Raw genomic sequence first — 14,313 nt, 5'->3', positions numbered from 1 at the left:
CCCCCCCTCTCTTCACCCCCCTCTCACCACTCTCCCCCCTCTCTCTCGCGTCTCTCCCTCTCTCTCACCCCCCCCCCCCTCTCTCTCTCTCTCTCCCCCCCTCTCTCCCTCTCTCTCTCCCTCTCTCTCTCTGCAGAGTGGCAAAAGAGCCAGGACCAGAAGCACAGAGAGCAGCTGCTGCTCCAGGAGCTGCTGTCCCTGGTCAACCAGAGGGACGAGCTGGTCCAGAACCTCGACGCCAAAGAGAGAGGGTGAGACACAGGGCCAGTAGGGCGACCTGTCTTTATCATTTGTGCCACACATGTAGCCCATGTCCTGCATTTGATTGTCCAATGGCTGTGTAGAAGACAAGAGAGCGCATCACCCTCAGCTGTGTCAGAGGGTGACTTGACTCGTGTAGTCTGTGGAGGAAGACTCTGGAGTTGTGTTTTAATTGCGCCTGGAGGGGAATACAACTTGAAGCAACACTACCTGCGAAACTCACAGAAACACACATCGAATACATATACTGCAGGATTCTATTTGAAGTGAATACAGGTGTTTTTGAGACGTTTGCTGGAGTTTTGGTGAATGCGTTTGATGCTACGTGCAAAGCTCACAGAAAGGCCCGGCTCATAAAGAAACATCTAGATCTCTGGATAGATTCCTTGTGAAACTAAAAGAGGAGCAGAAGCTCTGCTGGAATAGTAACGTTGAGCACGCTGTGCAGCACGTCCAGTCGCAGGGCAGCGCATCCAGAAGAGGACACACATATAGCACGATAGCTTGTTAGGAAAAATCCATTCAAACCAAATATATTTCTTCACTTTTTTGTGCAAACAATGAAACCCTAGTGAAGCATTGTTGTTAATATGTATAAGCTTTTAGTTTCAATAGACATTTCTGTTGGACAGACATTGTATTTAATCCTCCTTGCAGTAACATGTCCCGCATTGTCCCGCTCACACGTACTCTTTGTCCCACATGTGGCATTGTGGCGAGATATGGGTGGTACATCAGTTCATGCATACATCGACCCCTCTCTCCTCTTCCTCAGGGCTGTGGAGGAAGACGAGCGCCTGGAGCGAGGCCTGGAGCAGCGGAGGAGGAAGTACGCCAAACAGCAGAAAGAGAAGTGTGTGATGCAGTGATTCTGTCAGCCTCCAGCAACGACACTGTCTCACTACCTTAAGGACGACGGGGAGACACGTCCAGGAGCGGTGCGGTGGCGCTGGTCCCCGCTGTCAGGCTGGTTGCTGTGCTTTAAGCCGGCCGTCAGAGGATATTTATACACGTGATCAACAGGAGCTGGATGTGTTTCCATGGAGACTCGGGCGGCCCCAAACCACAGAGGCTATGTTTAGGCTGTGCTCACATTTTATTTTGGTTTGTTTCCCTTTTTTAAATGTGCGATCAAAGTGGGCAGTAGATTCATTTCCTCAAATTCAATGTCCATGTCCCTGACCCAGGATCCGCCCCCGGTGAGCAGAAGCCCTTCAGAGCCTTCAGGAGCTGCTCGTTCGTCCGGACCGTGTGCTTTGCTGTGTTTATAGTGACTGTTGTAACAAATCGTGAAAGTGTGTTTGATCAAAAGTGTCCGTCTGAGACTGTAAATGTTTGGGAGAGATAAGAGCCGGATACGGCAGGAGAGAGTCAGTTGTTATTAAGGTTCGGCAGCGTTTCTGACATGTTGGGAATTGTAGCTGCAGACTACCCAGTGCCAGTACATCCATAAACACAGTGTGGCTGTTAATCACGGCAGGGTTAGAAAGCCCTTAAACAATACCATATTAATAGCAAATCCCTCACAACGCTGTAACACACTGCTGTTACCGCCTGCACCCATTGTGGTCCTGGATCTGGATACGGTCTGTTCAAACGGACACTGTACGTACAAAAAGAAACGTAACACGTGTTTTCACAGCACAGAAGAAAGCATGCGAGCAGCTCAAGGTTGCGTCACAGCTCCCCTGAACGGACGACCGTCCCTTTAATTCACATTTAAAAACAGCAAGGTTCAGAAAACAGATTGTAGTTAAGGGTAAAAAGGACTTAAGGTTATAGACAGATTTTGATCATGTTGAGTGAGTACAACAAGGCATGTGCACAAACAAGTATAGGTCACGAAGTTGCCTTATTAAAGCATGTTTCACATTATAAAAACACCCCTGTTTTAGGCCAGGATTTTAACGCATGGCAAATTCCATTAAAATGAATTTGCTCATGTCCTGTCCAAGTCTGGATATTTTCATTGTTGAAAAAATATATTTAAAATGTTACGTTTTAATGTTTGTTTAAAGTTGCACATTGAATGCAAGGATAAGGAACGCAGCCATGGGACGGATCAGATATTCTAAATAACTCATTGGAATGATTTAAAGTTTGACTATTTATTCAAGACAACTGTAAAATGGTAATTGTTGTAACCAAAGCCATCGCTTAGTGTAGCATTTAAATGTGTGGAGAATGTTCACACAGGAGCATGTGTCCTCTCTGTAAACGGATTCATATCATGACAGTGATATTCCTGTAGACTTGTACATTTAGTTTCTTTTGCCGACTATTAGGGAAATGTTCTGATACGTGTTTGTTTCAAGTCCTGACAATTATCTTTCCTATTCAAGAACTTCGAAATACTTTTACATTATGCAAATGTGTTTTTGTAGTTGAAAGCAGAAGATGTGATCTTTGTTAGCGCAACATCAACATTAGCTTAAAGTGTTGTTGCACGTTGACTTCAGTACGAGTTCTGTGATGTTTTAGGCCTGAGGTTTTGTTTTACTTTTTAAAGTTTGCAGTTCTCATGTTGCCAACATCTCTGGTGCGAGCGGCTCCGTGCACCTCGTGTGTGAAGTGGTGACAACCTGTTTTATGTGTGGTTTTAATGTTACACTTGCACTATTTGTAAAGTCTGGAAAATACAAATGATTGAATGCCTTATTTCATCTCATGGATCTTTATTTAATAGAATGTATACTTTGAAGAATGTAGGAATGATTTCAATCAATCGCATTATATTGATATCATGAATTGATAAAGGGTTTGATCAGCGTGGGGAAGTGCTAATGTTGGTCTTTTAGCTGAAACATGTACGACGTTAATGAAATGCATTATGTCAACAAATTACACATAATTGTATTAGGTTAGTTGAAAGAAATATTAAGTTTAAATAAAAAACATTAGGCTCAACCTAACATTATTGCATTCAACTAACCTAACACACGTATGTGTTACAAGTCAGCGTTTTAGTTTTTTCAGTGTGTTTTTTAAAGGTTGTAATTCAGAGCATATCTGTAATTGAGGCCTCCACATGGCGATGCTAATCGGCTAGCTAGCAGCTAACGGCGCTAACAGCACAAACTACAACTGACAGAGCTTAAAGTGTTCTGGGAACTCATCAGGTATCGGCTGACTTTCATTTAGCTTCTTATTAGTCAAAGAAATAACTGTTAAAGGTCCCATGTCATTTCCACTGATCATGGCTCCATCGTTGAGGTCGACTAGAATAGATTCACTTTGTTCAATGTTCCAAACTCACATTGGTTTCTCACAGCATCTCTGTAGAGTCTGTGTATTCACTCTCTGTCCTACACGGCTTGTTGGAGCTCCTGCCCCCTCTCCCCGTGAGCCCACTGTGCTCTGATTGGTCGGGACGTCGCGAGGCTCGTTGCTGCGAGGAGCGGACAGGCTTTCGGGTCGGCGATACAGCGAGAACAAGCGAAACTCATCCTGAGCACACAAACACTCACAGCCGAAGTAAAAACAATAAGTGTGGCTTGATACTGAGGAAGAGAAAGGTTTCTAACACTGTGAGCATCAATCAATCAATCAATCAATCAATGTTTATTTATATAGCCCAATATCACAAATGTTACATTTGTCTCAGTGGTCTTCACAGTGTGTACAGAATATCAGTATGACAATACGACACCCTCTGTCCTCAGACCCTCTGTCCTTAGACCCTCACATCGTACAAGGAAACACCTCCGGATAAAACCCACAGTTTAAAGGGAACATGGGAGAAACCTCAGGGAGAGCAACAGAGGAGGGATCCCTCTCCCAGGACGGACAGACGTGCTATAGATGCCGTGTGTAAATTGAAAAGATAATACATTTGCAACATAGGTAGTCCAAATGTTTGGAAATGCATGTGTGTATAATAGGAAGATGAATCCACGAGGATATCCATCCAGGACTGATGATCCAGGACCACAGCCACGACTCAAGATCCAGGGCTCGCGATCCAGGACACAGGACCGCAGGATCATCCATGACTCCGGATCCCGGCGTATATAGACACCAAAAAGAAAGACATGTGGAGAAGCTGGGTTAATCGGAACATGAGAGTACACAGGTACAGACAGAGAGAAGGAAGAAGTAAGATGTCCCCCGACAAACTAAGCCTATATCAGCAAAACTAGGGGCTGAATCTAATCAGCCCTAACTATAAGCTTTATCAAAAAGGAAGGTCTTAAGCGCACTCTTAAAAACGGATAGGGTGTCTGCCGCCCGAACACAAACTGGAAGCTGATTCCACAAATGTGGAGCTTGATAAGAAAAGGCTCTGGCTCCCATTGTACTTTTAGAGATTCTAGGAACAACCAACAACCCTGCATTATTGGAACGCAATGCCCTAGTAGGCCAGTAGGGTATAATGAGTTCTTTAAGGTAAGATGGCGCCTGCCCATTAAGGGCTTTGTAGGCGAGAAGAAGAATTTTAAATTCTATCCTGTGTTCTATAGGGAGCCAGTGTAAGGCAGCCAGAACAGGAGTAATGTGGTCCCTTTTCCTAACTGGTTAGTACACGAGCTGCAGCATTTTGAATCAGCTGAAGCTACTTGACTGACTTCTTGGTACTCCCTGATAATAAAGAGTTACAATAATCCAGCCTTGAAGTAACAAATGCATGGACTAGTTTCTCTACATCGTTTTGAGGCAAGATATGCCTGATTTTTGCAATGTTACGTAGATGGAAGTAGGCGGTCCTTGAAATTGATTTTATGTGGGCGTTAAAGGATAAATCCTGATCAAATATAACACCAAGATTCCTTACAGTCTCACTGGAGGCCAAATTAATGCCATCCATAGTTAGTATATCTTTGGATAATTTGTTTCGTAGATTCTTCGGGCCAAGTACAATAACTTCAGTTTTGGTCGTGTTTAACATCAAAAAGTTTAAGGTCATCCACGTTTTTAAGTCCTTAAGGCAGTCTTGAATTTTATTTAGATGATTAATTTCATCAGGCTTGATTGATAAATATAGTTGAGTATCATCCGCATAACAATGAAAGTTTACAGAATGATTCCTTATAATATTGCCTAACGGATGCATATATAATGTGAACAAAATAGGTCCGAGCACTGAGCCCTGTGGCACTCCATGGCTAACTTTGGTTTGTGTGGAAGATTCATCGTTGACACGTACAAACTGAGAGCGTTCAGATAGATAGGACCTAAACCAGCCTAAAGCAGTTCCCTGTATGCCAACTAAGTGCTCTAGTCTTTGCAATAGGATATCATGGTCGATAGTATCAAATGCAGCACTGAGATCGAGCAAAACAAGAATAGAGACAAGTCCCTTGTCTGAGGCTATTAGAATGTCATGTGTGACTTTAACCAGAGCTGTCTCTGTGCTATGATGTGTTCTAAAGCCAGACTGAAAATCTTCAGATAAATCATTGTTTTTTAAGTAATCACACAACTGTTTTGCGACCGCTTTCTCAAGAATCTTTGAGAGGAACGGAAGATTAGAAATAGGTCTATAGTTGGCTAAAACCTCTGGATCGAGGTTGTGCTTTTTAAGAAGCGGTTTTATCACTGCTACTTTGAATGATTGTGGAACATAGCCTGATAATAAAGACATATTCATAATATTTAATAAAGAAGTGCTAATTAATGGAAAAACGTCCTTCAACAGCTTAGTTGGAATTGGGTCTAACATGCACGTTGATGGTTTAGAAGAGAGAATCATTGAATGTAATTGTTCAAGGTTTATGGCTGAAAAGCATTCTAGTTTACTATCTAGTGTAATATTAGAACTTACGTTTCCGGGAGCTGTTGATAACACTATACTGGTCAAAGGCAAGAGGTCATTAATTTAGTTTCTAAGAGTAACAATTGTATGGTTAAAAAAGCACATAAAATCATTACTACTGAGTGCTAAGGGAATAGAAGGCTCAATGGAGCTGTGGCTCTCTGTCAGCCTGGCTACAGTGCTGAAAAGACATCTTGCATTATTCTTATTCTCATCTATTAATGAAGAGTAGTAGGCTGCTCTCGCTTTACGCAGTGCTTTCTTATATTCATTGAGAGTAATATGCCAAATTAAACGAGATTCTTCAAGTTTAGTGGAACGCGATATCCTTTCAAGTTGTCTAGACTTTTGCTTTATTTTGCGGGTTTCGGCATTATGCCATGGAGCTAATCTATGTTGTTTTATTTTCTTCTTTTTCAAAGGAGCAACAGAGTCTAATTTTATTCGCAGCGCATCTGTAGCACTATCAACAACATGATCAATTTGGGGTGGTGTACATTTTGTATAAGTTTCCTCCCCTGCATGCAGACATGCTATCGAGTTAAGTATTGGTGGAATCTCTTCCTTAAATGTGGCTATAGTACTAACAGATAGGTTTCTTCTGCAGGAGCTTTTGACTAATGCTTTGTAGTCTTGTAACAGTACTTCAAAAGTTACTAAGAAATGGTCGGATAAAGCAGGATTATGCGGTTCGACTAATAGTTGCTCAATTTCAATACCATAAGTCAGAACAAGGTCGAGAGTGTGATTATAGCAGTGGGTTGGTTTATTTACACTCTGACAGAAACCAACAGAATCTAATATAGAGTTAAATGCAACAGTAAGGCTATTTTTATCATCGTCAACATGAATATTAAAGTCACCTACGATAATTACTTTGTCTGTTTTAAGAACCAAAGTTGATAACAACTCAGAGAATTCTGATAAGGATTCTGAATAAGGACCTGGTGCACGGTACACTGTAACAAATAAGATTGGCTGCAAAGTTTTCCAGGTCGGATGCGTAAGACTAAAAACGAGGCTTTCAAAGGAGGTATAATTTAAGCATGGGTTTGAGCATGGGTCTGAGGAGAGCATTTCTCCACCATCCCAACTCGTCTATTACCAGCGTTCAGGGCGCTCTATGCAAGTCAATGGGACGCCCTGATAGTTAGCCAAGGGATCCTGGTGTGTGAGGTGCTCCGCGGATTGGTCCATTGGAGTTTTACTCGCTACAGGGTGCACTTTGAGGGTTTGTGACTCTGCAGACCGTTTACATGCAGAACAACCTTCATAACACAAGGGGACGGGTAATAACCAGAAAAGCATGACATGGGACCTTTAACTGAGTCTAAACCTATGGTCTAAACCAGTGCTTCTCAAACCTTTTTCAGTAATGTACCCCCTCTGAAACATCTTCTCAGCCAAGTACCCCCTGACCGACCCCCAACATTGTTGATAGAAAAAGCCATATAAATCACAATATAGTGATGTTCCATCAGTGTAATTTATTAACTCCTTCATGCATGAATTACAACCAACTAAGGATATTTTCCCTTTTATGCATGAAAAAAAGACCACATTTTTTTAAAACAGATTTTTCCAAGGAGTTTTTCAATTGCAGTGAATCGAAATTACACATTATGAAACACTATAAAATACAATACAACCCCTTGGTGGTTCTAGGAATATGTTATATACAATTGTGTTATCTATATAACTTGTTGTACTAAGATTATTTTCGTAATCATGCATGCTATTCTTTTAATTAACTTTTTTTTTGTATCTCACGTACCCCCTGCAGTATCCCAACGTACCCCTAGGGGTCCGCGTACCCCCATTTGAGAATCACTGGTCTAAACTAGCTAGCTGGACATGTTTCTCCAACTCCATTCTTGTGTTTTAATTGCTAATCTTCCCTCAGAGGCTAAATTGTCATCACACTTATATCACGTAGCTTGGCATTGAAAATGGCATTAGCATTTATTTGGAATCAGGTTTCTGGCCATCCAAGTCAAATGTTCTTTAAACATTTTTTTTTTTTTTTTTTAAAGTTCTTCATTCCGTCCGTTCAAATCAGCTATTTCCCAACTTTTCTCTGTTCAACTATTAGCTTCCTCTGTCCTGCTGCTGGACACAAGTCTCATAAGAGTACTTAGAATCAACTACATGATAAGTGGGCTCAAAACAAAAGGACGTTTTTAAAAGTGGTCAACCCTCAACAAATGTCTATTTGATTGAATGAGAAATATTTAGAAATGTTTTGTAATGAAAATGCCAGTTTCTCATTCCATTGAATGATCTGATGACACTCTTTAGGTGTTAGAGGAGTGAGTGTGTTTTCAGTTGCAGACAAATAAATAAGAGATCTTATATCTGCAGGTTGATGTGCCAGCGCTGCAATGTAGACGGAACAAAACATGTCTTACAATCAGGTTCAAACTTCAGTAAGTTAACATTGTGTACTCTTTTCAGTCCTCAGTTTATTTGAGGGTGAATAATACTCTTTACATGACAGAAAGCTACAATTCTTTAAAGTCAGCATTTCCAAAGAGATAGAAAATAGAAATAGGAAGTGAGAAAGTCTTGCCCAATACTGCCCATAAAGGATTCTGCCTTTGGGAACTAAAACTAAATACAGATGTTTATTAGGGTTAGGTTAGGGTTTGGTACTAGTATACAATTAGTAAATACTTGTATACTAGAGCTTAATTCAAAGAAATTACAGTTTATTACAATTGTCTTTATGCATTGAGAATTAAAACCTGTTTTTGAATTTTTGTACAATTCGAATTTTTAAAATGATAGTCATTATCCAAAAGTGTCTGTATTTGGAGAAAAACACTATTCCGTATATATATATATATATATATATATATATATAGTGAGGATATCAGTGTGTTCTGAAGTATACTGTCTTATTGTATCGTCAAAAGCAATAATTGAGGAACTCCAGTGTGGGAGGCGACATTCCTCTGAGTCCAATCATTATAAGGAGATGTAAACATTGTTCCAGTGAGTCCCTCAGCGCAGACTGACAGGCTGGATGTGAGATCTGGCAGGCGTAGATTATGATACTCATTTCTAACACGCTGTAAACATGGCTGTTAGTAACACTACACTGTTTACACCCCGGTGTGTTTGGCCTACTTTACTCCTATTGTGGATCCTGCTGTGGGAAGCCGGCTGTGAAACTCAATACCAAGCAGAGGAGGGTGAGTGTTTCACATTTCATTATTTGATACAAATGTATAATCGTGTATTTAATCTCTGTGGGACATTACACTGGTTGTCAGAAAGTGGACCCTAACCCTAACCCTAACCCTAACCCTATGTTCTGACTGTTGCCTCTGCACACCCTAAACCAAAGAGTTAGTGCACAAGTACAAATAGAGTTAACTTCCCTTAGACAAAGGTATTATTGATGTTAAATTACACACAGTATTGTGTTTTTCAAAGATGATATAGTATATTGAGCGTGTTATATTATTTAGTGTAAAGGCAGTGATAGAAGAAGATCTTATGAGCAATAAAGCACGAAGGTTAACAAGAATGCTTGCAAACTTATTGAAATGACATCATCAGCAAAAGGTTAGTTTAAGCTTTTTAAGCAGCACTTTAATGTTGGAGCTGGCACACGTACGGTGTTTAGCAGATTTACTTTCCAACATGTTGCCATGTCTTGCAGTCTGTGGTTCAACCCATCATGTTTACAGTCGGAGCGGATGGGAAAGTACGAAGGATTTTTACCTGACAAAAACATGATTTTATTTATACAGGTTTTATTTACAATCCATCAATTGATCATGTGACTTCAAAAGGGAAATACATACAACATTACTATACATGTAAGATAAATAACAACCATCTTTCTTAACTTTACAAAATATTCAATAATTGTATTTGATCATTGTTAGGAAGTGTTTTAATATTTGTCACCAATAAATTGTTTGAAATGAATGATATGTCGTCTTTCTTGACCTCATTTGTTTACAGCAGTCAATTGAACTCATTCATATGTTTAAAGCGTCTTTGGGTTCAACAAAAGCCTATAGACATAAAATATGTTATTATTATTATATGTCAATTTGGACTTAACACTTAATATCTTTCCTTTAACGGAAACATTCTGTTAAGATTTCCGTTTTGTTTGTGCAAATGTTATGCAACTAAAATCAATGTTATTGCAACTGTAGAAAGAGGAAGGACCTCATAACGAAAAGCTGAAAGCATTTAGGAGATTGTTCTTGTTGTACTAAATCAAAAGAAGCCAGTACTAAAGGAAATATGTGTCCCCAAGGAATGATCCAGCTCAAATGTTACGATTTTTTATTCTTTATAGATGTTTTTTTTCTCATGAAACGCCTGTTGTCGGTTTGAAAATGTCCAGCATAATGAAACAGCGTGTTGCTTTCTCTCTCCCTGTTTAGCGGAGATCTTCCATTCTGATAAACAGAAATCATTGGGATGGAAATCCGAGCCAAACGCAGCGGTAAGACGGGATGCACATGACACATGTTTGATCATTCCAATGCTTGCTTCATGCGCAGTAAAAGGTTTAATCCGTCACTAAATAATGACGATACCAGATTGGACCCAATGTTAAATGCTAACTAGACACGTCACTGTATTTACTCGAGCTGTGTTCATCGTGGTGTGAAACCTGCCTGTTGCGTGGGGTTTACATAACCAAATATAACGTAAATCATAGGATATGAATTTGGGAATTTGACCAAGATGTCATTCAACAAGAACTCCCAGTGAACTCACTGTTCAGACAACATCATATTGGGTCGAATGATTAGTCTGCATACCTTATTCTTTATTTGCTTATTCCACTTTGTTGAGTCCCATCAGGATTGTGTGAACCTGTAGTTCTACCCTGCAGCTTTTCAGCAAGTATACATTGTTTACATGTTGTTAGTTTAGGCCTGGCCCGCCTATCAAAGTATACTGACTTCAATTATATTTGTTAATCTGTATATTAATATCATATATTCAATAGAGATACTCTCGGTATACGTAGATACGTACATATGTACTGTTCTGTTCTGTATACTTTTTGATACATTGTTGCTATGATCACATGTTTCCCACCCTGGTATCAATGCTTTATCTTATCTTCCCTAACATCCCAGTGGACTTCAGTTGACCTTGCTTCAGTCCCTGTGCTTCAAGCTTGTGCAAGGCGCATGACAAGAACTGTTTTAAGCCCGTGGATGGAGCGGAAAGATGCCCACTACATACTGATGGATATTTCCTTAGCCCAAGAAGAGCAGCCGTCTGAACAGCTGAGCCCACTACAAGTTCACTTCTTTGACAAAAACACTCCAATGACAAGGTTTCAAAATAGTTTGACCGTCCTGAATCTTAACACCTCCAGGCATTTCCCTGTCAATGCAGTCCTGCTGTCCGGGTACTTTGAGCGCAGACTAGCTCTGGGCCTGGGCCCCGTCAGAGGTACAGGCTTCCAGCTGGCCTTCTCCTACTCTGGAACATGTGTGCTGCTGACATCCATCAGACTGTACTACAGGAGGTGCCCTGACATCGTTAGCAACCTGGCCTTGTTTGAAGGGACGGGGGCCGCGTCGGGTGACCTGAGGGGCTCCTGTGTGAACGGAGCTGTGGAGGTTTCTCCTCCTGTTAGAGAGTGTGAGGCGGATGGAGAATGGGGTCCAGAGCATGGAGGATGTACCTGTAATCCCGGCCATCAAGTCATGGATGACACATGTCAAAGTACGGAGATTAACTTTTTCAATTACATTACTTTAAAATGTGCTGCTTTACTGATGACTAGAGAATACAATTAGATAGAAGACCGACCGAAGACCGAGCAGGAGTTATGTTTCCTGACTGTACGCTTCCTAAAAGCTCCACAGATCTGCTTGATGGATTTATTTACTTAGATTTATATATATATATATATGACAGCTTTAGCTCAAACGGTGTATGTCCGCCAGTGACTAACAAGACATGTCAAAGATAAATGTGATTTTTTACTTTTACACAAAATGTTCTGTTCACTATATAAAAATAAATCTAAAAAGGACAAATTAAAAAGGTCCATGTCAGAAATAATCTTTGTTCGCAATGCTTACATAAAAAATGAACTGATATATAAAACCAGGGTCATTCAAGAACCCAACCACTCTGGAATGAAGTTCCTGGGCATGCATCAGGTATTTAGATGCCCAACACACACACACACACACACACACACACACACACACACACACACACACACACACACACACACACACACACACACACACACACACACACACACACACACACACACAGGTGCTGAAGGAAGCGTCTTGAGGTAGCCCTAATACATAAGGATTCAACATCTGGGCACGGTGAACATGCACAGCAAAATGTCATTGTATTCTGAAAATAACATTATTACCACAGTAGAAGAGAACTTCTTCTTTTCTTCTTTTAAATAAAAGTTGGAGGAAAGGGATTCACTCTATCTTTTCCCACCAGCTTGCGATATGGGCTACTACAAACCAGCCAATGAGAGTGGAGTATGCCGGCCATGCCCACAGAATAGCAACACATATGGGAAGGGATCTGAGAGGTGTGTTTGTCTGCAGGGTTACACCCGCCTACCAACGGACCCTGAAGACCTCGGATGCACTAGTAAGACACACTCAGTGAGTTTATGCAAATAAACTGGTGTCGATCAATATACTGTTCAACTTATGAATGGGATTTGAATGAAACGTTGACTTTTATTAAATGTATTATATCAACAGACAACAAATAATTGTATTAAGTTAGTTCAAAGCAATAATATTAAGTTGAAATAAGGTTCAACTTAATATTATTACTTTCAACTAACCTAATTCAATAATGTGAAATCTGCTGTCATAATACATTTAATAAAAGTCAACATTTGAGTTGTTTCAGTGCAACATGGCACATTTCCCCTCAATTGTCATTGATGCAGTTTATTTGATTATTACTTGTAAATCTAATGGACACAGGTTGTCTCCCTTGTTCTACCTTTATCTAATGTGATGCTAAGGACACTTATTTCATACGATTTTGCAAACTCTCCTCATGTTTTACTTCCCTTTGTCCCCCACAGAGCCGCCCTCTGCTCCGGTGAATCTCACAGCCTGTCACCATAATGACTCCGTGCTGATGGTGACGTGGGATCCTCCTCATGACCGTGGAGGCAGACAGGAAGTGATGTATGGCATCAAGTGTGAGAAGGAAGTGGAGTCCAGCCGTCAGTGGCAGGCGTGTGGCGATACTGTGGTTTTCCTGCCTGACTCAGCAGGGCTGACCAACACATCAGTCACTGTCACCGAGCTGAGCCCCCAGCACGGATACAGGCTCTCAGTGCAGGCCTGGAACGATGCATCCACCCTGGGGGGGGCTCCACCTTCATCCACTGCCACCGTCACAATCCACAGATGTATGTAAACCCAACTAAGATTTCGACACATTAGAAAGTCCAAGAAAGGCGAGGGAAATAATGAGACAGACATGTGTTAGGAAATAACAGTGTTAGGGTTCAGTTCTGGTTTCAGTTCCTAACTTTTAAGTTTTTTCCTTTGTGAGTCATTCCAGAATTGGATGACGTTCAGATGTAAAAAAAACCTTTATTTTCTCATTTTCTGTTATGTATTTGAGAAGAACAGATAGATAAATCATCACACAAATTGAGTTGGCCAGCCCAGGCATCAATGGTATATATATTTTAGAACATTACATTGCATTTAGCTGACGCTTTTATCCAAAGCGACTTTCAATAAGTGCGTTCGACCAAGAAGATACAAACTTGAAGAAAACAGAATCATACATCAGGCTTCATAGAGCCACACATTTCAAGTGCTACTCAACTGGCTATAGATAAGCCAGTCCTTTATTAGTATATAAGAGCTTTGTTAGTAGTTCTATCGCTCGAAGTGGAGTCGAAAGAGATGAGTTTTCAGTCTGGAAGGTGTGTAAGCTTTCTGCTGTCCTGATGTCAATGGGAGCTCATTCCACCATCTTGGAGCCAGGATAGCAAACCCACGTGTTTTAGCTGATGGGAACTTGGGTCCCCCTCGCAGCGAGGGTGCAGCGAGTCGTTTGGCTGATGCAGAGCGGAGTGCACGTGCTGGGGTGTACAGTTTAACCATGTCCTGGATGTAGGAAGGGCCAGGTCTTGAAGTGGATTCTAGCAGTTACCGGAAGCCAGTGGAGGGAGCGGAGGAGCGGCGTGGTGTGGGAACATTTAGGAAGGTTCAAGACCAGGCGAGCCGCTGCATTCTGGATGAGCTGCAGAGGTCGGATGGCACATGCAGGTAGACCAGCCAGGAGGG

At 41.1% G+C, this 14,313-nt stretch overlaps 1 protein-coding gene and 1 long non-coding RNA gene across 3 annotated transcripts in view; both read left to right on the top strand.

Moving 5' to 3' along the window:
- The first annotated feature begins 137 nt into the window (after positions 1-137).
- Positions 138-2,919, top strand: LOC117463960 (uncharacterized). Its single transcript, XR_004553992.2, has 2 exons — positions 138-251; positions 1,037-2,919. It is a non-coding gene; the product is annotated as an uncharacterized lncRNA (long non-coding RNA).
- Positions 2,920-9,021: 6,102 nt separating this feature from the next.
- Positions 9,022-14,313, top strand: part of LOC117463492 (tyrosine-protein kinase receptor TYRO3) — a 31,697-nt gene continuing 26,405 nt past the window's right edge. The window contains exons 1-5 of one of the 2 annotated variants that reach the window (XM_034105746.2): positions 9,022-9,207; positions 10,423-10,484; positions 11,131-11,728; positions 12,482-12,637; positions 13,089-13,421. In XM_034105746.2, coding sequence (XP_033961637.1) covers positions 9,093-9,207; positions 10,423-10,484; positions 11,131-11,728; positions 12,482-12,637; positions 13,089-13,421 — 1,264 coding nt within the window. In that variant the 5' untranslated portion in view covers positions 9,022-9,092. Of the gene's footprint in view, positions 9,208-10,422; positions 10,485-11,130; positions 11,729-12,481; positions 12,652-13,088; positions 13,422-14,313 lie in introns of those variants that run through there. The other variant, XM_034105747.2, reaches the window with a different exon arrangement.

This window comes from Pseudochaenichthys georgianus, chromosome 18, assembly GCF_902827115.2.
Source record: "Pseudochaenichthys georgianus chromosome 18, fPseGeo1.2, whole genome shotgun sequence".
In the NCBI taxonomy this organism is placed as follows: domain Eukaryota; kingdom Metazoa; phylum Chordata; class Actinopteri; order Perciformes; family Channichthyidae; genus Pseudochaenichthys; species Pseudochaenichthys georgianus.
This window is presented reverse-complemented; position numbering and strand designations above follow the sequence as displayed.